At 64.1% G+C, this 26349-nt stretch overlaps 1 protein-coding gene across 1 annotated transcript in view; it reads left to right on the forward strand.

Moving 5' to 3' along the window:
* The window catches only part of CABIN1 (calcineurin binding protein 1), an 80311-nt gene that overhangs the window by 34852 nt on the left and 19110 nt on the right, over positions 1 to 26349 (forward strand). Inside the window, exons 27-29 of the mRNA XM_036307368.1 lie at positions 8161 to 8343; positions 10227 to 10558; positions 15967 to 16080. Of these exons, the coding sequence (XP_036163261.1) occupies positions 8161 to 8343; positions 10227 to 10558; positions 15967 to 16080 (629 nt within the window). The remainder of the gene's footprint in view (positions 1 to 8160; positions 8344 to 10226; positions 10559 to 15966; positions 16081 to 26349) is intronic.

Genomic DNA, 26349 nt, shown 5'->3' on the forward strand with positions numbered 1-26349 from the left:
TTGGAAGACGGGGGGCTTGCGGTCGGTCTGCGGGCGGCCTAGCGTGTCTCCCATGCAGTCGGCTGCACTATTATGGCATGCCCTTCTGGCGGTCATGGGCAGGCGATGACCGTCGGCACCCCTGGGAATCTAGACAGCTTAGGGGGTGTCAGCTGGGACTGCACAAGGCCACCCATGTGGGATGGGGCAGGTGGCGACTGTTGAACCACATTCCTTACTAACATTTGGAGGCTCGCATGCGCCCTCGCAGCTCGACTTCATGCCCTCACATGTCTGGTCATGAGCTGGGGACGGTGTTCGCCGGAATGAGCCAGTGGCGGACTTAGCAGTAGGGGCCTTTGACGCAGAGCCTCGAGGAGGTGGTGACCTGCTGATCGACACCAGCATCCCCCGCCACTCATCTCCCAGGGGCTGGGGGTGGGCCTCGCTCTGCCTTCCCCAGCACCGTGCAGGGCGCGGGTGGAGAGCAGGGGTAGAGGAGGGCTGGCGAAGGGGGACGAGGGGACATGTGCAGGTGTCCCCTCCTGGGCTCAGGTTGGCCCAAGTGTGTGGAGAGAGAGGCTGCGGCTCCCAGTGTGTGCTGGGCGGCTGTCGCCTCCCTCCGGTCGCTCTGGCTATTGGGCCCCGACCGCCCAGAGGGGTGAGGAGAGGTGGGAATACCGGCCGCCTGCCCCCCAGGCTGCCGTCTGAGACATTCCCACAGCAAGGGCCTGCTCCCTCCTGTTCACCTCCAAGCTCTCTCTCATGAGAACCCCGAGAAGGCGCTGGAAGCCAAGCCTGCTCAGGGCTTCATTTCATCAGGCGCCCCTGTGCGCGGCAGCACTTGCTGCTTTTCCGGAGCGAGGGCTGCTGCTCCCCTGGCCCACGGCCTGGCTGCACCCTCAGCCCTCAGGCGCGAGCCAAACTCAGGGAGCGGGATTGTGCTTGGCTGTCCGTCCACAGAGCGGGGGCTGCCTCCCCTGGTGCGGGCATCCCGGGGAGCAGCGAGGAGGAAGGACTGCCTCAGACAGGGGCTGTGGTGCCACCTGGCACTGCCACCCAGCCATCCCACATGGGCGCACACATGCACAGAGCTGTGGGCGAGCAAGATGCTGGGGCCCAGAGCTGTTGTGACACGTCCTGGCTGCCAGTCTAAGGGGTGTTTGTTGTGGAAGTTTGCAGAGGGAGCCATACAAGTGCATTTTCAATGGGTGTGAAACAGTGATTGCTGTCAGGATAGGGAGCCATTGAGATCCCATGGCCCACTTTGCTCTGCCTCAGCCCGTGTGCCAGAAAGCCTGCAGCGGGCTCTTAGGGGGGGAGCCGGGGAGCCAGTGATTGCACAGCGCATGGTTGGGTGCAACTGAAATTCCCAGACTGGCCTGGCCTCTCGGTGGGGTGGGAGGCTTTCTGAGGAGGCAGAGCTGAGCCAGGATCTCGGGCATGCTGCTGTTTCCTACGCAGGTGGGCAGGAGGGACCAGGCAGGGGTCGGGGGGGGGGGGGGGTGGCTGCTGTCCATGGTTTCAGGATGCCCATCCGGCCCCATTTACAGCATGAACAGAGGCTGCCCTGAGCCCCAAGTTATAGGGCTGCCTAGCGTGGCTCCCATGCAGTCAGCTGCACTATATGGCATTCCTCTGGCGGTCATGTGCGGGCAAGGTGGCCCTGCCAGGAGCGTCCCGGTGCCTGTGCCGCCCCCACGCGACATTCATCCTCACCTGCCATGCTTCACCGTCTGTGTCGTGTCCTGTGTGCTCGCTCCCGCTGCTCGCCCACCCTCCTCCGCCAGCATTGCCCGTGCTGCCCCTCACCCGGCCACACTGTCCCCAGGCTTTGTCGTTTGTCTGCACTGTCACGGCTCACTTCAGGGGACAGCGCAGACCGCATGCTCCGCCCGAGTCCGGCTCCCTGCTGCCTGTGACCCGAGCACCTGCACAGCTGCTGGTCTGAGCTGGAGAGTGTGTTTGATGTGCTTGGCTTCTGCCCTGTCCCATCTGCCCAGCGCTGGGCGGAGGCAGTGCCGCCGTGCCTGCCCGCCTGCTGCCCGGCAGGTGTCTCAGTCTGTATTCCCATTGCTTCGCTCTTTCTTGCTTTAAAGAAACAACAAGGGCAACAGACTCTCAGATCCCAGGTCACCTTTGTAAGGACAGGTGTAAAAGGACAAGTGTGCGCAGTAGCCAAGGTGCTACAGGGAGAAGCTCCGATGGCAGGCAGTGCTGGAGGGCAGGCCTGGCCTGGTCCCTGCTCACAGTGCCCTTCCCCGGGCAGGGAGTCGGCTGATGGTGGGGAAGCTGTGTCCATGGACAGATCTCCTCAAAGCGGGAGAGACTCCGAGTGCAGCTCAGTTTGTCTTGCGTGTCCCCCATGGAGTGGGGCCTGGCCTGGGGGCAGGGAGGGAGCCTGTTGGAGGGCAGAGCCAGTCACCTCGTTTGTTCTCCTTCATGCCCCCCTTTTATAAAACCTCTTTGGGTGCCTGGCCGCTGTTCCCCGGCAGCAGAGTGTCCGCCTGTGCACCGAAGGGTTGCAGGTTCGATTCCTGGTCAAGGGAATGTACCTGGGTTGCAGGTTTGAACCCCGCCCCAGTCGGGGCACAGGTGGGAGGCAACCAATCGACGTGTCTCTCTCAAATCGATGTGTGTGTGTCTCCCCCCCCTTCCACTCTCTCTAAAAATAGTAATAATAATACTAAATAAATAAATCCTTAGGTGAGGATTAGCCAAAATAAAAAGCCTGTTGAGGCCACAGCTGGTCATGGAGATGAGCAAGTGCCTGCTGTGTGCTAGGACGGAAGAGGGTGCCATAGGGAAAGCCAAGATGGGGCCCCCGGGCCCCGGCTGCCTGGTTGCGCCTGTGTGTCTACAGGCGGTGCCATGGAGCAGGGGTCGCGCCTGAGCTGGCTCTGGGGTTGGGTGGATTTGAGGACTTGCTGGCGGGAGCAGGCCTGCAGAGAGGCTTTGGGTCATTTTGGGTGATGGCAGTGGGAGCAGAGACATGGAGGTTGGGGAGTCCTATGACCTTTGAATTCCGAGTGACCAGGGTGGGCAGGAGAGGAGAGAGCGTGGCAAACAGCTGGGCCACGGGGCTTCTTTCCCGTAGGACGGAGGGAGTGACGTGGTCATGGCATCTCTCTGTCAGGTGGGTTGGCAGCCTTCCTGTCACCACGCCAGGTTCCTTCCCCGTCGCCAGCTCTCACTGCTCTGCGCTTGGCCCTGCGGGTCGTGCTCTGAAGCGAAGGGGCCAGGGCTTAGGAGCAGGCGCGTCAGCAGCAGCCAGTTGGCGATGCACATCCCTCGAGGACGCAGCAGAGGGGCTGGACCGGCCCAAAGGATGGAAGTGAAATGCCCCCGTGGTTGGCAGCGAGGGGAGGAAGTATTTATGCTCTCGCACAGTCTGAATTGGTGTGAACAGGCTTTGTGTGGGCAGACTTCAAAAGAGCTCTCGGAAGAAAAGCAGGGCAGCCTGTCGCCTGCTCACTGGGGCAGTCTCCTTCCTCCTTGGCCTGCAGGCAGCGCTGCAGGAAACCGGAGCCCGGGCTGCGGGCAGTCCCTGGGGTCTCCTTCAGGGCGTGCTTCCCCGCTGTGGGCCGCTTGGCTCTCCGACACAGAAGCAGTATCCATCCACCTCCTGCTCTGTCTCAGGCCCAGGGGCCAGGGGAAGCTGGGCCTGGGACCCTCTGCAGAACCTGCAGGTAGTGGCTGGGACAGAACAGCAGCTGCTTCTGCGGGCCCTTGCCCTCCACCCTTCTCCGCCCCCCCCCCCCCCCCCCCGCCTGTCTCCACCAGGCAGGCAGGAGAGGAGAGGGTGCTTCCACCAGGCTTGGCATCCTTTGCCTGCAGAGCATCAGCAGACCCACCTGGTTCTCAGCACAGGCCAGCGCCCTGGGCACGTTCCGCTGCGCCCGGCTTGTGCCTGGGCCTCGGGTGCGGAGGAAGCACCCCAGGCCATGAGTGCGCGGGTACACAACGCCATATGTCAGCGCCTTCAGAACTTTGGCCTAAATACAAGTCCCCGATGAGGACTGTGACACTCAGGGACTGCTTTGTGGAGGAGGTGGGGCTAGAGCCAGGCCGGGAAGCTCGGCCAGTTGCTGGCAGCTGAGTGTCCCCAGGTCAGAACAGCCCGCCCTCCATACGCATCCTGGCTCCCCATGCGCCTTCATCAAGGAGGGCTGTGCAGGTGGTGCTGGAGGCAGGTGGAGTGTGGCTCGGGGGTCCTTGCCCAGAGGCACCGAGCTTTGGGTGGGGTGTGTGTCCAGGGCTCTTTGCTTCCTCACCCAGAGGAGCCTCCCCAATGCCGGCCAGGCCTAATCAGGCTCATTCCCTGGGTACCCTGGCCTGTGAGTTGACTGAGACAGAGGGGCCTCGTGGGAGTGGGGTGCGGGGAGGGACCAGTGGCATCCTCCCCTCTCCTGCCCCTGCAGCCGCCTCGGGCAGGAGCAACCCCAGTCCAGGGTGCCCTCTGGTCTCTGCTGCCTCCTCCCTGATGCCAGCTGCCCGCCAGCTCCTCTGGCTCCAGCGTCTGAGGCTGGACCTGGTCTCCGAGACCGGCTTCCCAGCCCTGTGAGCCTTCCCTGTCGCATCTGGCCAGCGTGGCTGCTGGCAGGGTGGCCCTCACCGCCATCCCCCTCAGCCCTCCCTCTGGTCTCACCGAGGCCGTGGGTTTGCTGTGCCAGGGAAGGTCCCGTTTACAGGGGAGGAGGGCACGGTGAGGTGCCCCGGTCTGTAGAGTGACTTTGAAAAGAGCTTCATTCTTCCACTCTATTGATGTAAAAGAAATGAAACGTGGTATTCTTTTGCTCTGACTTGCTTCTTGGTGTGAAACCCTGGGTTGCTTCTTAGTATTTAAAATTAGGAACATTTAATATTTTAAATCTTATTTCTTTTGTTTTTTTAATCATCACCTGAGGAGATTTTTTCTATTGCTTGTTTTGTTTCTTTTTAGAGGAATTGGAAAGGAGAGAGGAGGAGAGACGGCGAGAAACATCGATGTGAGAGAGACATAGCGATTGGTTGCCTTTCCCACGTGTGGGGCAGGAATCGAACCTGCAACCCAGGTCTGTGCTCTAGGTTGGGAATTGAGTCCGCCCCTTCGGTGCGTGGCACCGAGAGGCACCAGAGGCACCGAGCTTTGGGCAGGGTGTGTCCAAGCAACCACTGAGCGAAGCGGCCAGGGCCAACCAGGGTCATTGCAAAGAGCCTGTGCCAGCCCTTTTAGGCGCACAAGACCCAGGAGGGCTAGAGAGAAGCCTGGCCCTGAGTCCTGGTGGTGGCTGTTCGCAGCAATGCACTTGTTCTGTTCCTGGGTGTGCAATCCCCCGGCAGCACCTGGACAAGCACGGCCCCGCCCCCCTTGCTTCGCAGGCCTGGGGAGGAGGGGGTGCCGCTCCAGCCGGGGCTTCGAGTGCACAGTCCCACCTCCAGATCTGACCCAGCAGCCCGCAGGGAGCACAGCCCTCTCCCTTCCCTTCTGAGCACCAGACCTCCTCAGGGCTTCATAGGTGCCCTGGTCACCCCAGGACAAGGGCCTGTCCTGAAGCTCCTCAGGGCCTCCCAGGACCAGCGCGGCTGCTGTGCTCCGCCCTTGCAGAGGGTCAGCCGTGTGGGTTCTCACACCGTGTCAGGCTCCAGGGAAGCACAGTCTAGCCCCGGTCCCTGCCAGGCCCCGCTTCCTCAGGTCTGCTCTTCTGCGGTGGCTGTTGTTGCTGTGGGTGGACTTGTCCCAGGGAGCAGGGCCCTTCGTCGCCCACACCTCGGGGCGGCTCTGCCTTTGCCGCGCGTTCCGGTGCTTGCGAGGTTCACTCACCAAGCAGCAGCGAGAGGCCTTCGCACACTGGGCGTAAATATCCGTTTGCTTAAGCCAGTCCCTGGATTTCGTAATGATCGCACTGGATTCCACCAAATTAGCCGTCCTTTCCGGCCCAAAGCCCAGCAGCTGTGCGGCCTGAGCTCGCCTGGCAGCAGGCCGCGTTCACGCGCTCCGTCCAGCCAGGCCTGCTGCCTGGATGCTCGCCACGCGGCCTGCTGCTCGGCGCAGTGCCTTCACCTGGTGCGATGCTGCTAGAGCGCCTGTCCCGGCCCGACTTCCCGAGGGCGCCTTCCGCTTCGCGGCCGTCACTCCTGTTACGTGCCAGGCACGAGGCCAGGCCTGTGGGATCCCGTGCGTGTCAGGGACAGACAGGGAGAGCAGAGACAAACATGTTAAAAAGTGTCGAGTGGAGCCTGGAGCAGCCCGAGGGGCAGATCTGGGATTGGAGTGCAGGTTTGGAACTGCTGGGTCCCGAGCTCTGCAGGCCCGTGCGTGGCCTCTGGAACCACGGTCTCTGTTCCTGGCCCACCCTTCCCCCCGCAGAATGGGCGGCACCTGCCCCTCTGGGAGAAGTGACCCCTCGCACTGGGGCCTGGTGTGGGACTTCCTGGAACCCCCAGTCAGTGCTTGTGGAGCTTTGGGGGTCTGGCCTTCCTGAGAGCGAGGCAGAGGGCCCAGCCAGACCCCTGACCCTATGAGTGGGACACAGCTTCCGCATGGCCACTCGGGCCTCACACACACCTGGCCTCGCTTCATAGGCTCCGTCCGTTCTGCTGCCCCTGATGACCCAGTCACTAGGCAGTGGCCATGGCACAGGCTGAGAGGTGGTGGATGTGGGTGAAGAGGGCAGAGCTGCCGGCTGGCTGCACAGGCCTCTCCTCCGTGTTCTCTGTGCACAGGCCCGCTTTGGGGGTCCTGTCCTGTCAGCGTGGAAGAGCGGTCACCACCCATCGGCGTGCTGCTCAGCCTCGGCTCCAGGGGCAGGAGCGAGCCTCTGCCCATTCAGGATGCAGCCCTGTGACGTCAAGTGAGAGACCGTAGAGAAAATAGGTTCAGGTTCTTGGAAGCAGCGATGCGGTGATTGGGCTGGCCTTTCGTGAGCATTTTCTGTGATCAGCCCTGTTTTACGCACTTTTCCTGGATTAACCTATTGACCCTCAGACAGCCCGGGGAAGGGCACTGACATTCACAGTCTCACGTGTGAGGGACTGAAGCGGGAGGCCCCCCGTCAGCAGCAGAGCAGCGGCTCTCCCGGAGGCCGGCTGGGGACTGTGGAGACGGCCTCGCATTTTGTTGCAAGTCTTTTGCCCCAGCTTCCTGTTCCTCTGATGTGATTTTATGCTTAACGTGGAGCCGGTTTGTGGGCCTGTCTTAGTGTTCCATTCCCGCCTTCTCCTCCGTGACCCTGCCCTCTTTCTGCAGCCCATGCTTCTGCTGTTATTCGTGCTCGGAGCCAGGAGGAGGGCAGGTGGGCTCTGCTGTCTTGGTCCAGCCGCAGACGTAGGCAGGCTGTGTCCCCGTGTCTGGGGGCGGGTCTCTCGGTGACTCGGTTCCCCCTCCCCCGGTGGCGGGAGGGCCTCTCTCAGGGCTGGTTTCCTTTCCTCTCCTCCAGCGGCAGTGGGTCCCCTGTCCCCGAGGCACCCCGGTTTGCCCGGTGCCCTATTGGCTCCCGGCTTGTTCCTTAAGGAGAAAGGCCCAGCCAGGGCTCATGCCTCCAGGCAGCGGCCACGCCTCTCCTCCGGGCCTGCACCCCAGGAAGCTTTCACCAAGCCCCCGCCCACACCCCCCACACACACACCCCAGCCCTGGCCTGCTGTCTCTCAGGAGCACCTGTGCAGGCTGAGGAGAGGAGCCAGCAAGCGGGTGCCAACCTCCCTGTCCCTGCGACTCCAGGAACCTGTGCTCTGGCGCTGGACCACGCTTGGCCTTGAGCAGCTGGTGAACGGTGTTTGCCGAGTCCTTACCCCTTCAGTGGTTTATGCCCATGATATCGATGTGGTGACACTGCCTCACAGTGTCCTGCTCTCATCTCCCCCGTCCCCCATGCTCAGCAGCATCACACTGGAAGCTGGAAATCAGCCCCGATTCTTACACCACAGAATCAATAAGTGCTACAAACGAGGGCTTTTCCCGCCCCCCATTAGTTGTTCAACATTCGCCAGAACGCATTGCTGGGGGCACTCCCAGGAGGGGACCATGGAGGGGGCGCCTTTTGCTCTAGGGCAGGCGGCTCGGCAGTGGCAGAGCGCTGTGTTCAGGCCGCGTCCGCAGGGCAGTCACCAGGCCTCCGGCAGGGCGGCTCGCCTGGGGAGGCCCCTCCGTGTGGGCGGTGGTTGGTTCATTCTGCCGCCCTCCCTCCCTCCCTCTCCCCTCAGAGCGCAGCCAGGACAGCACGGCCGTGGCACTCTCGGACTCCAGCTCCACACAGGAGTTCTTTAACGAGCCCCCCAGCTCGCTGGAGGGCGCCCGGAAACCCTGTGCTGAAAAGAGGCCGCCTGTTCCCAGTTCCCAACCAGGACCAACTGGCAAAGACCTTCCAGGGGCCACAGAGGAAAGAGGTATGGAGACCTCACTCGGGGATTGGAGCTGCTGTGGTGACCTTTTCTTTTTGTTGTTAATCTTCAGCCAAGGATACTTTCCCATTGATTTTCAGAGAGAGAGTGGAATGGAGGAGAGAGAGAGAGAAACAGCGATGTGAAAGAGAGACATCCACTGGTTGCCGCCTGCACACACCCTGACCAGGGCCGGGGAACCTGCCGCCGAGGTAGGTGCCCTTGACCGGAATCGCACCCGGGACCCTTCAGTCAGCCGGCCGATGCTATCCACTGGGCCACACCGGCCAGGGCTGCTTTGATGTCCATTGGCAGTTGGGCAGCGCCAAGGAAGCGGGCTCTGGAGTGGCCCAGGCCTAGCCTGGGTTCCGTCTTCCTGCTTCCACCTGCTGCCCTGGGGCCTGGGTGGGCGAGTCACTCACCCTCTGGGCCTCCGTGGCTCCTCCTGTGGGTGCCAGTGCTGCCACGGCCACGCCTGGGTGGTGAGGGTCAGATGAGAGAGCTCACAGGTGCGCATGGCCCTGACACACTTGTCGTTGGTGGTGTGACCCCACCCCGGCCCCAGGCGGGAAAGCCCTGTCCACGGCATGGGTGCCCTGTTTTTCTTCTGGACGAATGGCTACTTCAAAAGCCTTTGGGTTGAAAAGGTCACAAGTGTGTGTGTTTAGTCTGAATCATGTCAGACCTTTCGGAAAGGAGATCTCCCTCTACTCGGCGGGGAGCAGGGCTGACTCTACCCTGGGGTGTGCCCAGCTCTTTGGGGTCCCCAGTCCCTCTTGTGGACTTCGTGACCAGGTGCCACGCCAGGCTTGCGGGAGAGAGAGTGCAGGCCAGGCACCCGGTGCTGCCCTGAGGCTGGGACTGGCCGGCCAGCCGAGGATTTTGAAAGCTTTCACGCTCTGGCCAGGACCAGGCAGCTGCTGTCAAACAAGAACAACCCCACCCAGACCCCTGCGTGGGGGTCCCGGGCCAGGCACCGTTTAACTCATAACCACTTCGGACACTCACCCTGATGGCTCCCACGTTACAGGCGAGGAGCCTGGGACTCAGAGGGGCAGGAATTTGCCCAGGGTTGGTCTGCACCTGTAGCTTCTACCCCGTGCTGCCTCTCCAGGGCGGTGCATGGGCAGGGGTGGTTGATGATAACCAGGGCACCCCGGTGTTCGGGCCTGGCCCCGAGAAGTCCCAGCACAGGCCTGGCTGGGCGCGTCAAGCTGCAGGAGCATCAGGCTGCAGGAGCTCGCACATAGGTGCAGCAGGGGCTTCAGCCATTTGCACTGGGAAGGCCTCAGCGCACAGGACAGATAGCGTTGGCACCAGCCTGCTCCTCTGGCCTCCTCCAGGCGGTCCGTGCCAGTCCTGGGGGTCTGGGGGCTCTCTCCTCCTTGACACTTGCTCCCACTGCCTTCCTTCCATCCCTTCTCCCTGGCCAGACAGCCTTCTTCTGCAGCCCCTGCCGCCCAGCACACACTCCCCTGAGCCGCCTGCCCGCCGCGGTGGAGCAGCCTGGGAGCCCAGGTGCTGAGCTCATGGCTCACACAGCCGCTGCCCTGGAGAGGGTGCGGGGGTCTGTGGGCTGAGGTGCTGCGTGGGGAGCAGGTGCAGCCCTTCGGGTGCCTCTCCCGGCTGTTGTGTTCTGTGGTGGCTGCCACCCCCGCCCTGTGGGCTGCTTCCATGCGCACCTGCACAGGCCCTGGAGGTGGGACAGCCGTGTGCCACACATAGAGCCCAACTCTGCCCCTACCTCAGGGCCCTGTGTGTGCCAGCTGGACGCCCTGTCTCACGGGAGGAGAGGAGCTATGCTGCCACCCCCCGAGGGCCTTCCGCTGGGGCTGGGCCACCCAGGGCAGAGCCTGGCGCTGAGGGACTGTCCTTTCCTTCGTCACTAGGGAGACCCGAGGAGTCCTTGGAGAGCACAGAAGGCTTCCGAGCCTCAGAGCAGGGCAGCCAGAAGCCCACCGCAGAGCCCCCAGCCTCTGCCTGCGTCCCCGTCAAGGCCTCCGCGGCTGCTCCCACCCTGTGGGACAGTAGGAAGAGAGGGGACGCCCCCGGGGAGCCAGCAGCCTTCCCGCAGGGGCTGCCGGCCGGGGCCGAGGAGCAGCGCCAGTTCCTCACGGAGCAGTGCATCGCCGCCTTCCGCCTGTGCCTCAGCCGCTTCCCGCAGCACTACAAGAGCCTGTACCGGCTGGCCTTCCTCTACACCCACAGCAAGACCCACCGCGTGAGTGGGCCTGGGGGCGCGGTGTGAGGGGGGGGGCTCTTCCCAAGGCTCGCAGCTGGGTGAGCAGGACGAAGGCAGGCAGAGCTGCTGAAGGGCTCCATGGCCTTGCTGGGGGGATGGGAGAAGCAAGTGCAGGGGCGGGGCCAGCTTTCCAGGTGCCGGTGGTGAGGCCGCAGACTGCAGTGAGGGTGCAGGAGTGGGCGTGGAGGCTGCTCCCACGTGGCCACAGGTGTGGGTGCTTGTGGGTGAAGGATAAGGGCCAAGAGGCTCATCTGACCTTGAGGATCTGGGGAGCGCCTCGCACTCCGCTGTGAGGTTCCCTCATCATCCTGACCAGGGCCCACGGGCACAGCTTCCAGATGCCGGAGGGAGGGGCTCCCTCCGCTCGGTCCAGGCCTTGCTTGCCCTGGGCCAGTGTCCTCTGGCTGCTCAGAGGCCTTCACCGTGGCCGGCCCTGGGGCTCACCTGTCCACGATCTTCGCAGCCTCTGCTGCTGACGGTGGCCTGGCTCTCAGGAAAGCGGATGATGCAGCAATTCCTAACAGCTGCCCAGGCTTAGCCTCCCAGGAGCTCCCCCAGGCCTTGAAGCTGGCATTTTGTGTTTGTGGCGGGATTGTGTTACGCATTCTTTCACTCTCTCGTCACTGCCCAGGAGGCCCTGTGGAGACAGTGCCCTCATCGCGGTCTCTGCCCCCGTGGAGCTTCATTTTGAGGGGCAGACAGATGAAAAACGTGCACCTGAGCCCTGACTGGTGTGGCTCAGTGGATAGAGCGTCAGCCTGTGGACTGAAGGGTCCCAAGTTCAATTCTAGTCCAGGGCATGGACCTCGGTTGCAGGCTCGATCCCCACGGGAGGCAACCAGTTGATGTGTCTCTCACATTGATGTTCCTCTCTCTGTGTCTCTCCCTCTCCCTCCTGCTCTCTAAAAATCAATGGGAAAATATCCTCAGGTGAGGATTAAAAAAAATGTTTGCTTGAGCAAATCCAGCAAGAACATTGTAATAACTACTACAGAGAAGAGAATGGGGTGGGGTGCTGCTGTGCGCCTTGAAGGCACCCGTTATGCTGAGCCCTGTAGGGTGGCCATGGGCAGAGTGGAGGGCAGCAGTGGGCTGCTGGTGAGGGCAAGCAGCCTGGGCACCTGGCAGGCGTGGGTGAGCAACCAGGGCGAGGCCGAGGGCCAGGGTGGCAGGAGCAGGTGGGGCAGCTGTGGTCTGCTTTGTCTGGCTGCCCCCACAGCCGTGTTCAGGGTGCATCCCCCCACCACTTGTTCCCCTGCTAGTGTTCGTGCTCGAACCTGAGCCTCCCTCCCCGCACTCAGGTTCCACCCGGAGCTCTCCGGCCGGCGGGGATAAGGGCCTTTTGCTGTCGGCTGGTCGTGAGGTTTACGTGAGTCAGTGCTGCCTCACCAGGCAGGACACGTGCCCTCAGAGCGAGCAGCCTGCCTTGCAAGCCCCACATGCTTGAGACTCCGATGGGAGCAGAAGCCCTCACTGAGCAGTGTGTGCCCTTCCCGGTGTGCACCGCGTCCGACCTTGCCCCCTGTGGCACACCCTCCTGTGACAGGGCAAGAATCTGTCCATGGGGCAGCATAGCGGCCTGGCTGCTCCAGCCCCATCAGACCCCCTTCTCTGTGGACAAGCCCAGGCCCCATGTCTGCTTAGGGCTCACCTGGCTGGAGGCTGCCTCCTGCCTGGCGGGCCTGGAGTGCCTGCTAGCTCCAGGCGAGCTGCTGGCCTTCGACTTCAGAGGCAGCTTGTGTGCTGGTGTGAGCCCCTGCCCCTCACCTGTCTGCTGTGGGAACAGTTCCCTACGTCCCGTGCCACCAGCTCATGTGTGGAACCTGCAGAGCCAGGGGAGACTAGAGAGCCTCTGGGGAGGGGCCCTTCTGGCTGGGTGGGTTTGAAGGGGTGGCAGTCACCCCCTCCCGGCCCCGGCATGCAGGTGAGCGTCCCCAGGGCAGGTGGTGAGCTTCACGCTCCAGCCCGACCGTGGGACAGGCGTTACGTGGTGTGCCGGCCACGGAGCAGGGCGTCCCCGCCTTCCTTCAGCCCTGCCCCCTTCTGTATACACAGGGTGGCCCCCCTGCAAAAGGACGCCGTGCCCAGCCCTGTGCGGAAGCCTGGGCGGCTGCTGCAGATCCCAGCCAGCTCTGTGGTTTGCAAAGTGAAAACTCAGTACTTTTCTCAACTTGGGAATCTTAGCTATGCGTTTCAGAGCTGTTGGCCACATGGTTTGAAGGTTCTGTGGTGCCTTTGGGGCCAGAAGAGGGGGGCCAGGTGGCCCGTCAGGGCGGCTGCCTGCCTGGTCCTCCTGCAGGGAGAGTGGTCCCAGCAGTGCCGGGCGGAGCGCTCTGCCGGCAGCAGCCGTGACAAATGCATTTCAGCTTGGACAGAAGAGTGAAGCGACCGCCCGCTCGCTGTCCCGCCACCACGACGTGGCAAAACCGCTGGGGTTCTCCTGCGTCCCCTCCCGCGTGGTTCCTGTGCATTTCTCTGGGTCACTCACTCATTCACTCCGCAGCTGGCTGTGCAGCGGCGGTTGTGCGAGGCCGTGGAGGTGCTGGGGATGCCGAGGGGAATCCCTCCTGATGGCCGCGTGCGCTCGGGGCCCATGGAGAGCTGAGCCAGGCCAGGGCCTCTGCGTGACTGCGCTGGGGAGGAGTCCAGGCTGATTGACTAGGGAAAGGCAGACCTCATGCTCCAGGCGCCCCAGCACAGGGCTCTCCAGCTGTCTCTCCTACAGCTCTGCCCCCAGCGCTCCCACCCCGGCCCCCCTGGGCCCCTCCTCCACATGCCGTGGCCGCCTCCTGCCTCGGCCTCAGACTGTCCTCTCGGCCAGTGGGCTCATCATTCTCTGCAAGCTCCAGCCAGTTCCCTTCCTTCCGGCCTTTCCCTGAAGGAACAGCTGCCTCCTCTCGTCCTGGTCTGGCCCTGAGGAGCCATCAGTAGGGAAGTCAGACGGCGGGCCTGTCCTTCTAGGGCTGACAGACCAGCAGGAGCAGACGGCAGAGCTGTTGGCCAGTCAGTGGGAGAGGCTGTTTAAGATGGTGGGGGGTCGGGGCGGGGGGGGGGGGGGGAAGTGAGATGGTGCCAGGCCCAGGCAAGAGATTCAGAGACTTGGGGTGGGGGGGGGACAGGTGTGGCTAGGGGGCTGACGGGGAGATGGGAGGGGAAAGGCGGGGTGTGGGGTCGTCTGCAGTGCGGAGCTGGCGAGGCCTTCGAGCAGAGGGGTGCCTCTGGTCAGGACCCCTCCCCGTCCGGCCCTTCTCAGCGCATTTCGTGCCCAAGCCTCAGGGGACTCAGTGTCCCAGGAAGGTCGATGCCGCGCTCCGGTGTGCGTGTTCCTCCCATCCCAGGGGTGGGGGTGAGCCGGAGGCGCTGGGCAGGGGGTCGGTGCTGCCGTGGGCGGTCCCCTGGTGGCCGGCTCTGTGCCTGGCACACAGCACCTGACCAGGCAGATTGGTAAAGTGATTTGCCCACCTGTGGGGCAGGGGAAGCGCCCACGTCTGAGTCCCGCTGGCCTGGACCAGAAGGCAAGCCTGGCTCCACCGCTTCCTGGCTCTGGGGCCTTGGGCTCGCTCTTGAGCCTGTCTGAGCCTCCGTTTCCAAACCTCATCGCGACAAGGACAGTTACATGGGACGAGGAGTTACAGCTCTGGCTCAGCCCACGGGGCACGAAGCCGCCTCGCCACAGCGCCCGGCTCTGCTCTGGGCGCAGCATGCGGGTTAGGCCCTGCCCCTCACCACCGGCCTGTCCCTGCCAGCTCCCACCTGGGGCCCCAGGCGCGAAGGTCTGACTGGACACTCTGTGCCTTAGCTATCGACCGGCTCTCCCTCCGGCAGGGCTGGAGGCGCTGGGAACGCGCGCTCCCCGCGGGGTGCGCCGGCCCGTCTGCAGGAGGCTAATTGCCCATCCAGGTTGGGGCTGGAGACCAGTGCTTCTTGCTCTCTCCTCAGGGGCCTGGTTTCCAGGTCTGAGAGCCCCGGGCCTCCCCGCTCTGCCTGGCGGTCTGGCAGGGTGCAGTTGGTGCTGGGGTCCGAGGTGGTGACAGAGGACGTGCCTTTCTGTCCCACAACCTTGGGCCTGGACCAGGTCCGCGCCCGGCACCACCTCCCTCGGCCTCCTTACCGTGCTCGCGCTTCCCACCAGCAGGAAGGCTCTGTTGACCTTATCTTTTACTTTATTTTTTTTGTCTTCTTAAGAAAATGCCACTGTGGAGGTGCTTCTTCAAGCCTTGTTCCCTCATCGAACCCCCCAAAACTGCAGCTATTTCAAGGGGTTCCCGGGTACCTCCCACAAGCCCCCAAGGAGCCCCGGAAGAGGTGTGGGGTCGTCGCGCGGGGTAACTCTCTCAGGCCTCCTGTGCGGGGTGCAGCCGCCGCGCCCCACTGCAGCTCCCATGGGCGGGAGCGGAGGCTCAGGAGCAGACCAGCAAGCCAGGAGCTGGGTTTGCGCTGAGTCTGAAGTCGTGACTAAAGGAACCATTTCCTAAGTTCCGCCCGGCCAGCAGTGGCCAGAGTGGGAGCAGGTGGGACCCGCTCGCAGGCTGAGGAGGGAGAGGCGCTCACAGTAGTTGGGACACGTGAGGTGAGGGAGGCCTGGCCCCGGGTGCAGAGGCAAGCGAGGCACCTGCTGGGGGACGGAGGGGGAAGGACTGGTTGGCTGGGGATTGGGCCGGGGTGGGGGCTGTGGAAAAACAAGGGTCTGGCATTGTGAGGTCCTGGGCTCAGGCCCTCTCTGCCCCACAGTCTCTCCCTCAGCGAGCTCTGTCCTGAGTGGGTGAGATGGACATGTAGGCGCTGGGCACTGGCTCCAGCCAGTGGAGAGAAGGTGGCCGCCCCGTGGCTGGTGGGAAGGGCTGCTCTCTGGTTCGGTGAGAAGGCCAGGCCGCCAGATTCACACCTGCTGCACTCTGCCCCCTGGCACCACCGAGGCCAGCAAACACTGTTCTCACCCTGCCAGGCTCCCCAAGGGGCACCATTGCCCAGAGAACACGGGCCTGAGCATTTGGACAGAGCCCCCTCCCTGCAAGCACGCAGGCCCCTGGCACCCTGCAGAGCCCCAGGACTGGCCATTTGGGCTAGTGGGGGTCTCCCTGCAGAAAGTGGGGCGCTGGGTCCTGGCAGCAGCTTTACAAGGCTGGTTGGGTGAGGGGCCCCTACTTGTGCCCTCTTTGGGCAGTCTGAGGCCACGCTCTCCTCGTCAGCTGTGTTGGGCAAGAACTCAGTCCCAGAAAGGTGCCCACAGCCAGATGATCAAAGCCAGCAGCCCAAGCTGCCTGGAGCTGCGGGACCGATGTCGGCGGAGCTGCTGCTCCACGCTGCAGTGCCAGTGCAGCCTCCCTTCCCGTGGGTGCCCTGAGCTGCCCACACACTCACTTCCAACCTACTTCTTGTTTCCCCAGAACCTCCAGTGGGCCCGCGACGTGTTGCTAGGCAGCAGTATCCCGTGGCAACAGCTGCAGCACATGCCGGCACAGGGGCTCTTCTGCGAGAGGAACAAGACCAATTTCTTCAACGTGAGTACTTTGCCTTGTTGATTTCCACGGCTGCTCGCTGCCACTGCTTTCCACCAGAGGCGTGCGAACGGACCCTGGGGGCGCTCCCAGGCCACGGGTCTGGGCATCCTCAGGGGCAGGCACGGTGGTGCAGGCGAGTGCGCCAGGCTCAGGTGGGCCGTGCTTGTTGAGGAACTCCTGGCGTCGCTGCCCATGGCGGGCAGTGGTGAGGGCTCACGCCCACGGCCCTGCTGCCTCTTGAGCAGCTCCTGGGCCCTGTGCGTCGGGCACCTGGGGGCTCTGATGGAAGGGACTGAAGCTGGTCTGCTGCTTAATAACAAGTGTGGCGAGTGGCTGGGCTTCCAGGCCCTTCCAGCCCTCACATCCTCTGCAGAGTGAGACCCACGGCCGGGCAGGACACGGCCCAGCACCGCGGCCGTTGCCTCCCATCCCCAAGGCCCCTGGGACCTGCCTCCCTTCCTCATGCTCTCTGTCCTGCAGACAGATGGCCCTTCACTCTACTCCGCGTCAAGTCCCCTCCGCTCCCACCGTCTGAGCACAGCCAGCTGCCCGCTGAGGTGGCTCTGGCCAGTCACAGGGCCGCTGAGCTTTGGTTTCTTCTGTAGCTTCCTGGATTCCTTGTTACACGTAGAGGAAGTGAAGAGCGGGCCTGACTTGGACAGGAGCCAAGGAGGGCAGGCCTCAGGTCTAGAAGGTGTGACGGAGGCTGGTTCGGGAGCATATGGACAGGGCGAGGTCCCCTGAGAGCGGTGGTGGAGTGTCTGGGTGCATGGCCTTCCTCTCCCAGATAGTGAGCTTCTTGCGGCCAGGTGGGGGCGCTGGAGCTGGGAGCCCGGTGCCTGCCAGCCCTCTGTGTGGGCACTTTGTGGACAAGTGGTAGATAGCATCTATCGTCTCCGTGGGACCAGGGCATTGGCAGTGAAAGAGAGCTCCTCCCACCCGCGCACCAGGCCTCGGCCGCTGCCCCATCACAGCCTCTGTCCCTGGCCTGCTCCCAGCCGGCGTCCTGGACTCTGCTTCCTTAGCGCTTCTCTTCGGAGGGGGATGGGCTCCTGTGTTCATGGACAGAGGCCAGACAGACACTCGCACCTTCCCTGGTGAAGTCCTGAGGGACAAGCACTCCCAGCTGGCTGGTGACGGGACGGCCTCAGGGCCCCCACCCTTGCTGCTTCTCAGGTGCACCTCCAGGGGGAAACCTCTAGCCCAGGGGTGGGCAAACTTTTTGACTCGAGGGCCACAATGGGTTCTTAAACTGGACCGGAGGGCCGGAACAAAAGCATGGACGGAGTGTTTGTGTGAACTAATACATGTTAACACTGCTGCTGGTGAAGGAGCGGAGGGGAGAGCAAGAGAACCCTCCACTCTTTCGGCTCCGCGGGCCGGATAGAACAGCCGAACGGGCCGCGGCCGTAGTTTGCCCACGGCTGCTCTAGCCGGACCGTGCACGCAGCAGGTCGGAAAGTGTGACCTGCGCCCGCTCACACATGAGTTGTGCGCAGACTGTGCCAGGTGTGGGAAGCGGTTAGCGCCCACATGGAGCAGCACCCAGGGCAGCCATGCTGCCCACTGTGGTGGGCGTGTCTCTGACAGCCGGGCTGCAGGTCAGGATTGGCAGCTGGTTCTTCTCCGGCTCACATGCACTGGGTGACCGCCGGGGCGGGGCAGAGCACGGGCGGGCCAGCCCTCTGAGGCCGGAGAACGAGGGAGGGCAGGGTCATCGGGGCCCTGACCCGCCACCCACACGCCCAGCCGTGGCGTTGCTCACCCAGGAGGCTGTCTGGGGCCCCTCCATCCTCTGGGCCAGGCTGAGGGCCCCTCCTGCTATTCTTCAGTGACAGTTCCGCCACATCACAGAGCCCAGACTCCTGCTCTGCTCATCCCGGCGCCGTGTCCTTCTCAGAGGGACTTGGGTGTGTGGTGGGCTGTTCTCTGTTTTCTGGGGTGTCTACAAACGCAGCCAAGTTTGTCACGCAGCGTTAGAAAATGTGTGTGCGTGTGTGTATGTGGGGGGGATGCTTTTAGGCAACTTTTTTTCACTGACACGAAGTCTCAGTTTCCCTGTGAGAAGTGCAGGCCGGCCCGCTCTCTGCAGTTGCTACCCTGCATTGCGTCGTGCGTGGGGTGAGCGCTTACCTTGTGCACACACAGGCTGCAGTGGCCTCCCTCCGCGAGCGTCACTGTGGTGTCCCCGCATTCCTCCCAGAGTCCCTGGCCGGCCTGGCCTGGCGCAGAGGAGGTGCTTATGAGCGTCTGTGGATGGTTTCATCCACGCCCTCTCCCTTAGCAGCTGGCCCCCAAGCAAGCTCTGGCCCAGCCAGCGCGGCCAACGGAGGGCCCTGCCTGGAGCGCTGGGAGGCTCGCAGCAGAGCCCTATGCATGGCCCCTCGTGCAGGACGCTCTGGGCATGGGGGAGCAGGGGAGAAGCCTCGAGGAGTCTGGTGGGCTGGAGGCAGGGCTCCACTGGAGGGTGGGTGCTCTCAGCAAGGAAGGGGCTTGGACCAGGCCTGCGCAGTGCTGGCGAGCCCCTGGGGGCGTGCGGGTCTGTGCTGGACTGCGCCGAGCAGAGACGTGGCCTGTAGCAGGTCCCAGCAGCGAGGGTGGATGCGCATTTGAGAAAGGAGTGAACTTGTGCATTTCCAGTCCCACTGTTTCTAGCTTGGCTGAGAGGGAACCTCCCCGCCCCCCTTCTTTCCGCTGTCCCCAGCAGGTCGGCGCTCTGGCAGGGCTCAGCCCCAGGCAGGCCAAGGCCACCCCGAAGGCCCCTGGCTCCAGCCCACCCCCACCGGGCAGGAGAGCCAGAGTTGCCGGGTCTTGTTGGTGGAGGTCCTGTGCCCCCCCTGCCCCAGGGAGGCCTGGCCTAAGCCCCGCTGCCTGTCCTGGCACAGGTCACAGCATTGGGGTGGGCGGATGGGGATGGGAGGCATGGAGGCTGGGGTTGGCCCAGGGCAAGAGGCCTCCTGAGACAGTGCCATCCCTGCGGGGGGCGCGGGGCTCTCTCCCTGGGCAGAGGGTCCAGGAAAGTGCCCGGAGCTCCGAGGGCTTTCCGTGCAGGTGTGCACACCTCTGGCAGGAGGGCCGTGAGCTGGGCTGCTCTGGCCACAGTGAACTTCTCTTCCTCTTGTAGTTGATGCAGAAACGTTCCCATAGCAACCAAGCTAGAGCGGGTGCTTTCTCCTTCCCCAAAATGTCTGCTTAGCTTAGCAAGGAGGTTTGTCTTGTTGCAACCCAGTTCCCAGCCACCGTGAAGCAGCACAGGGGGCCGAGGCCCGGCCAGCACTGCTTCCTGTTTCCGAGGCTGGCAGCGTGGGGCCTGCGTGGGGTGTGTGGGGCGGGGGAGGTGCTGCCTGCTGCAGCGCAGCCACCCTGCCTCGGGGCCTCCACAGCCTGCAGCACGGGGGCGGGGGGGCGGGGGGGAGCCCATGTCCTGGGGGCTGGGCCTGAGGTCACGGAGAAGAGCACAGATTTGGGGCTCAGGCAGGCTCAGCTCCTGGCCACTTCACCTCTTACTCGGCCCCACACAGGGCACAGGGTTGGCCTGGGCAGGTGGTCCCAGTGGACAGGTGTCCTCAGCACCGAGTGGCGCATCCCGCACTTCCCCTCAGGACAGAAACCAGCCCGCACAGAGCCCGGGCTGCTTTCTGGATCCCAGTGGCACCTCAGGAGGGCAGTGCTGGTATCAGAAGGGATGGCTGGGGAGGGGGTGATGGGAGCCCCAGCTCATGCCTGGCCAGGGCCCTCCAGAGGCTCCAGGCTGCCCTGGCTCAAGTGGGGCCTTCCCTGCTCGCCACGGGGACCCGCTTCTGCGCGGCCTGGCTGGGCTGTCGGAGCCCCTGTGTGCGGTCCTTGGTCAGCGCCGTGTAGCTCTCCACTGTCTGCCTGTCATCCCCAGCAGACAGGTGGCTGCCAGTTCTTCAGCACAAACCGCCGCCTTCCCCGTCGCCTTCCTCACTGCAGCCACCGGGACGAGTACCTGGACAGAGGCCGGGCTGCAGGCCCCCTGCCCCCAGCGCCTCCACACATCCCCACGCAGTTCTGCAGAGCTGAGCCAGGGTCCCTCCCCCCAACCCCCCCCCCAGCCGCTGCTCTGCCCCCTCCTGGCCCTCAGACCACAGACCACTGTCATGCTGGCCCGTCTGTGGGGACCAGGGAGGCTCCTTCCCCGCCTGGGGCCAGTCCCTCTGTCTGCCAGGCTCTGGCGAGAGCGTGCACCTAGCGGCCGCCACGCAGGCCTGGGGCTTCTCTCGGCCGCGATTTTGTGTCGCTCACAGTGGCAGGAGGTACAGCTGCCACAGCCGTCTTTCTCTGTAGCGTTTATGCGCTGCCCCCGCCCTGGCGCTCCTCTGACAGCAGGGCCCTCACTGGGGGGACAGCAGCTGGGAGGAGGACAGGTTTCTAACGCCCCCGCCACCATCCTTCTTGGCCAGACTCAGCCACTCCCTTCTCTGTGTCTGCCAGTGGCGGTGTGACCTCGGGCTGGCCTGTCCCCCCGCCCCCCAGTGAGCAGATGCCAGGTGGGAAGGAGGAGGCCCTAGGGCATGGCCCAGCCTGAGCCCCTCTGTCTCAGAGAGAGCCGGTGGTCCAGGTGGAGGCCCCGGCGGGGACCTCCTCTAGAGCAGCGCTGCCATCGTCCTCCTGACGCCTCCTCTGGCCGGTGCCAGCGCAGGACATGCCTAGCGACCGTGAGTTCCTATCACCCACAGAGTTCCCGGGACAGGAACTCGAGGAAGCAGCAGCCCCCGAGCATGGGGAGCAGGCTCCATCCTGGCTGCGTGCCCACCAGGCCTGGGTCTGTGCCTGAGGGAGCCCCTCCTGTTGCAGGGTCACACTGGCCCTTCCCTCCCACCCCTTCCCGCCCCGACAGGCACCGCACTGGGGGCCGGTGGGAGCCTCTGCCCCACTCACATCCACCCAAAGCTGAGTCACTGACGCCCGCCCCCGGGTGCCTACCCCACGTTCAGGGCTTTTGCTGGCAGACTTAGCAGACCCAGGCACGCCCAGGGGAGGTGTGGTCTCCACCAGCTGGTATCCCCACCTCCTCGGATAACATCTGTGCTGCCTCCCAGCAGCACACAGGCCCGGGCCTCAGTGAGGTGCCCCCCCCAGGCCTGGCCACAGGGCTCAGGGCAGCACCCCTCTCACCCTGCGGCCCTCTCAGAACCAGGGAACATCTGGTAGGAAGTACCCAGTGGGCAGCAAACCCACGCCTTTCCTCAGGTTGGTCCCACCCCCATCACCTTCTCTCCACTCAGCACTGGTTTTATTTTTTTAAATTACTTCATTCTATGGCTGCCTATTCCTAAGTGAATCTTTTTTAAAAACCTTTTTTAATTGATTTCAGAGAGGAAAGGAGGGGGAGAAATAGAAACATCCATGATGAGAGAGAGTCATGGATCAGCTGCCTCCTGCACACCCCCCCCTGGGGATGGAGCCCACAACCCTGGCCTGTGCTCTGACTGAGAGTCGAACCCTGACCTCCTGGTTCATAGGTTGATGCTCAACCACTGAGCCAGGCCGGTGGGGCTGACATGAGCTGTTTAAGATCTCTAGGCCTGAATAACCCCAACACCTCCTGGCGCTCAGACCCCATAACCTGAGGGTGAGCGGAGTGTGAAAAGGGCAGAGGAAGTGACACTGGGGGAGGTACCTGCATGACAGAGCAGGGAGGGGCTTCCGAGCAAGGGAGCATGTGAGCCAGCGAGGGGCATGGCTGAGTGCTGTGTGCATGCGGGGCAGCTGGCAGACACCCCCACACCTGCCCCATCACGCCATGGCACAGAGGTACTGGGGGGCTGGCGGGGGAGGGCCTTCCTGGGCTGCGCTACACCCACAGCTCATTGCATCCTCATGACCCTCAGGGTGTCAGTGGTGCCGTTATCCCTGCCTTACAGACGAGGGAACAGGCTGGGGCATACCCGTCAGCTTTGGAGCCGGGGCCTAGACTCACAGTGTCAGCTGCTAAGGCGGGAACCCGCTGGGAACCACACGGGGCCATGGAAATGGTGGGCAGGGCTGTAAGGACGGGGAATATGGGGGCAGGGAGCCTGGCCTGGTGCTCCGCTCTGCCCTGGGGCACCAGGTCCACTGCTCCAGGTGTCCGCCCGCTATGGGTCCCTGAAGGGCCACTGTGTCACCCAGTTTCCCCGCTGTGGCCTCGCTCCTGGGCACCGTCTTCCGATTCCAGCAGGCATTGCCCGGGGTTTGTTGTGACTGACTGTTCCTCTGCCCGGGGTGCCTGGTCACCGAGGGCCTCTGCACTGCGACCCGCCCTTAATGGCCGTGACTGGCAGGGGCCCCGGTCCCCCTTCTCCTCCGTAGGATCAGAGCCGGCAGCAGGGAGGTGCAAGGAACCCCAGTGACATCACAGTGGGAACCAGGACAGAAAGAGGGAAAAGTTTAAAGGGAAGAGCTGTGAGCTCCAGGCAGCAGCAGTTGCCGCACGAGCGCTATTTTTAGCCCGTGGAGATGATCTGGGGGCCAGTCGCCACAGCAGAGTAAACAGAGAACCGTGTCACGTTCTCCAGGGAAGGAGGGCCATCTGTGCGTCTGAAAACGGCCGGCAAACTGTGTGGCTTCTGGACTTGCCCCGAGCTCTCTCCTTCCCATCCAGGCTCTGCAGGCGCCCTGCCTTCCCAGCTCCCAGCGCACAGGCCGGGGTTCAGCCTTCCCTGCCCTGCCCTGCCCGCCCCCCTGCCCCCCTGCCTCCCTGCCCCCCTGCCCGTGAGCCCAAAGCAGCGGAGAGGGCAGGGCTGACTCCTGCCCTCACCCCAGGGGCTGGCAGGAAGCATAAGGCAGGACAGGGCCCCAGGATGCCCAGGCCCCTGCCCGACAGAATCACCGCACAGAAACCCTGCCCAAGCCAAGCCCCCTCGTTCACAGAATTTAACAAAGAAGCAACTGTGAGCAGCCTCGAGGCGGGCATCGGGCATGCGCCCTCCTCTGGCCGTGGGAGCCTGTCGTTCTCCAGGTGTGGGTTCGCAGTGTGGCCGCGCGAGGATGCTCGGCAGAGGGAAGGATTGCTTAGCCCTCAGCAGGCACAGCTGCACCGTGCAGTCCTGCAGGGGGGGCGGGGGGGGGCACCCCACAGCCTGCACAGCCGCGACTCACCCTGGGTCACGCAGCCCCTACACAGCAGAGCCCCGCCTGGAGCCCAGGCCAGGCCCACATCCTGCGGCGCCTCCAGGCCGGAGTTTGTGGCCAGCCGGGGCCTGGCAGTGTTTGTGTACACTGGGGGCTCAGGCAGGAGCTGGCTGCTTCACATTCCTGAAGAGGAGCTTTCCCAGTGGGCACTGCTGCTCCCTGCCCTGGAGGGTCCCTGCTGTGCCTCCCTGAGGCCTGCACCCACCCGCTCAGCGTGACCGCCACTGAGCTGGGTCCTCCTAGCCCCACCCCAAGCCCCGTCCGGAGGGCAGCACCCGGTCCTGAGGGCACAGGGGAGGCTTACTTCCAGGGGGAGGGGGTGTGGGGGGGCGGCACGGGGCCTCTGAGGCCTGGCCAGGGAATAGGGCAAGCAGCCCACTCAGACCCAGGACCGGAGGGTGGCCAGGATCCTGGGGAGAGGCTGAGGGAGGGCAGTGGCTGTTGAGGCAGGACCCGGGGCAGGGGCGGGGGCTGTGGGTGCCCTCACTGGCAGCACTGGGAAATGTGCCCTTTGGGGAGGAGAAGGCTGGGCAACGCCGGCCTCCGCTCTGTTCACTCGGTCCATGTGGCTCTCACCCCAGACCCAGGTCCTCCCTGTGCCCACCCCCAGCCGGTGGGAGGCGGCCGGCAGCCTGGCTCCTGGGGGGTGGGAAGGGGTGGCAGCGAGTGGCCTCTGCCAGGGGAGGGAGGCCCTGAGGCCTGTTCCGTGGGGTGCTGAGGGTCTCGGGGGTGGCAGGCACCTTCCCGATCCTCTCCCATCTACTCCTCCCCGTGGCCCAGTGTCATGATGAGCAGGGTGAGGCCGACAGTGATGGCAGCACAGGCCAGGGCTCCTCAGCCTTCGAGGAGCAGAGCTGGGATTCCCAGCCCACGGAGCCTGGCTGCTCCCGCACCGCTGCGCCCAGCCTGCAGGGTTCGAGGTTCCAGCACAGGCAGAGCCCACGCTGCATGGCGTGGTGCTGGGGCAGCGGGAAGGGAGCCTGCCGGTGCTACTGTCACCACCCACCCCCTGGCTGTGTCCTGCTTACCTGGCCCTGCCCCCGCCCCCAGGGGGAGAGACAGTACGTTTCCCTGTTGGCAGTGAGGAAAGGAGGTGGTGAGCCTGGTCCACTGAGCCAGGGATGGAAGCGCTCTGCCCTCTGCCCGGTGACCACTCAGCCTGTCTCACCGCGGAGGTGGGAGATGTGAGCACCCAGCACTTGGCACTCGAGAGCCCTGGGGTCCAACCGTGTGTGGAGGTGGCCATGCCCCACACGAGCCCCAGGAGCAGCCATGCAGGGAGGACAGGGCCAAGTGAGGGGCCTCCCTGGCCTGGGAGGCGGACGGGCCACGGGTCATTCGGAGGGACCATCCTGCCCTGCCTGGCACTTGCCACAGCGCTGGTGGGCCATTGTCCCTTAACATTCCCATTGTGCCTTCAGAAACCCTGCCGGGACATAAAACAGCTGTGGCATCCCATCTGCCCCCCTCCCCCCGGGAGGATTCTGGGTGTGGGAGGTGGCAGGGGTGGGGGCACAGGGGAGGGCACAGTGTGCTGCGTCACCTCATCACATCCCCCTCCTCCCTTAAGGCCTCCTGGGGGTCCCTCGTGGCATGTCGTTGGTGGCCTCAGGGGATCCCAGAGAGGCAGCCCTTGGCCACCCTGAGGCTCCCTAAGCAGCAGTGAAAGCCCCCAGGGAGGACGGTTCCTGAGGCCAGGAGTGGGCGTTGTTGCAGTTTCCAGCCCTTTTTCCAAAAGAGGTCTTTCCACCGCCCGCCCGCGCGGGACCACGGAAGGACAGCCCCTCCAGCAGGGACAGGAAGAGCTGGGCCCCAGCTGCTCCGGCTACACCCCACCCCCCACGCTCCTGGAAAGGGGCGTGCACCCCGAGAGGCCGTGGGGTCTCTGCTCTGCCTCCCCCCCGCCCCCCGCCACACACACAAGGCCCGGAGCTCGGCGGCCAGGCCTGCCTTCTGGAGTAGCTTCAGTCTGGGAACTGTCCCCCTCCCTCGTTTTTTCCACTTTTCCTATTTGGAAAGTTTGACCAAGTTGCTTCTGAAAGAACAGCATCGGCTGGAAATCCAAACCAGAGCTCTGGGCTCAGGAGCTCCTGCCTGGTTTCCATGGTGATGGGTGTGGACTCCCTCCCACACGTGGGTCTCCCACGCTCTGCCTTCTCTGCTGGTGTGTCCTGTCCCCATGTTCACCTCACCCTCCTGTGGGCCAGTATCCGTGAGGCTGTTTCTTCATCTGCACAGCGGGGGGTGGAGGCCACAGGAGACCTGCGCCCTGCGCCTGGGCCGTGGCCTCCATGCCGGGTAGGAAGACCCGAGGGAAGGAGGGGAGCGGCCAGCTCTGGGCTGCACGGAAGGGCCTGGGGATGAGGGCACGAGGGACAGGGCTGTCAGGGGTCAGTGGAGGAGGTGAGATGGGCCCAGGTCCGTTGAGAAGGCCCTTTGAAGGAAGTGCAGGGATTTCGTTGATTAAAAAGATTTTGAAATGCTGGTTTCTACATGTGTGAGAATTCTAAAGTGAGGGCGTGGCAGAACAGGTGGCACTTCACCCATCGCCCGCCCATCCCTGTCCAGCTCGGCGCTGGGCTTTGCCCCCAGAGAGGGACCCCCTGGCCCTCCTCAGGCAGGTGCAGGCCCTGGGCTCAGGCTGTGCTGTGGCCCAGCCCAGGCTCCTCTAGTGGAGCATGAACCTGCCTCATGACGACACGGAGCCGCGGGCATGACTCTCAGGGCATTCCTTCCCTCTCGGCGAGCACCGGTGGGGACGCAGGCACCCCAGGGACGCACGTGCTGGTCCCGTGCAGCTGAGCATGGTCTGGGCGTGACCGTCGCCTGAGGGACAGGGACCCTTGGTGGAGCCTGGCTGTGTTTCCCGGGGCAGGTCCTCTCCCTGTTCTACCCGCATCCTTACTCAGGGGTCAGACAGGCAAGAACGCTGGACTCTGCGCAGCTTAGCGCAGTCGGAACAGCTCTGAGCCAGGCGGCCGGGCCTGAGGGTGCAGTGGGTGCAGCGGGCCGTGCGCCTGTGAGGAGAGGCGTGTGCCCTGTCCCAGCATCAGAGGAAGAGGACGGGCTGGGGTGGCACTCAGGCCCAGCAGCCTCCAGCGGGCACTCGGCCGAGAAGCTGCCCCGCGGCAG

Source organism: Myotis myotis, unplaced genomic scaffold (assembly GCF_014108235.1).
Source record: "Myotis myotis isolate mMyoMyo1 unplaced genomic scaffold, mMyoMyo1.p scaffold_m19_p_47, whole genome shotgun sequence".
Lineage (NCBI taxonomy): Eukaryota > Metazoa > Chordata > Mammalia > Chiroptera > Vespertilionidae > Myotis > Myotis myotis.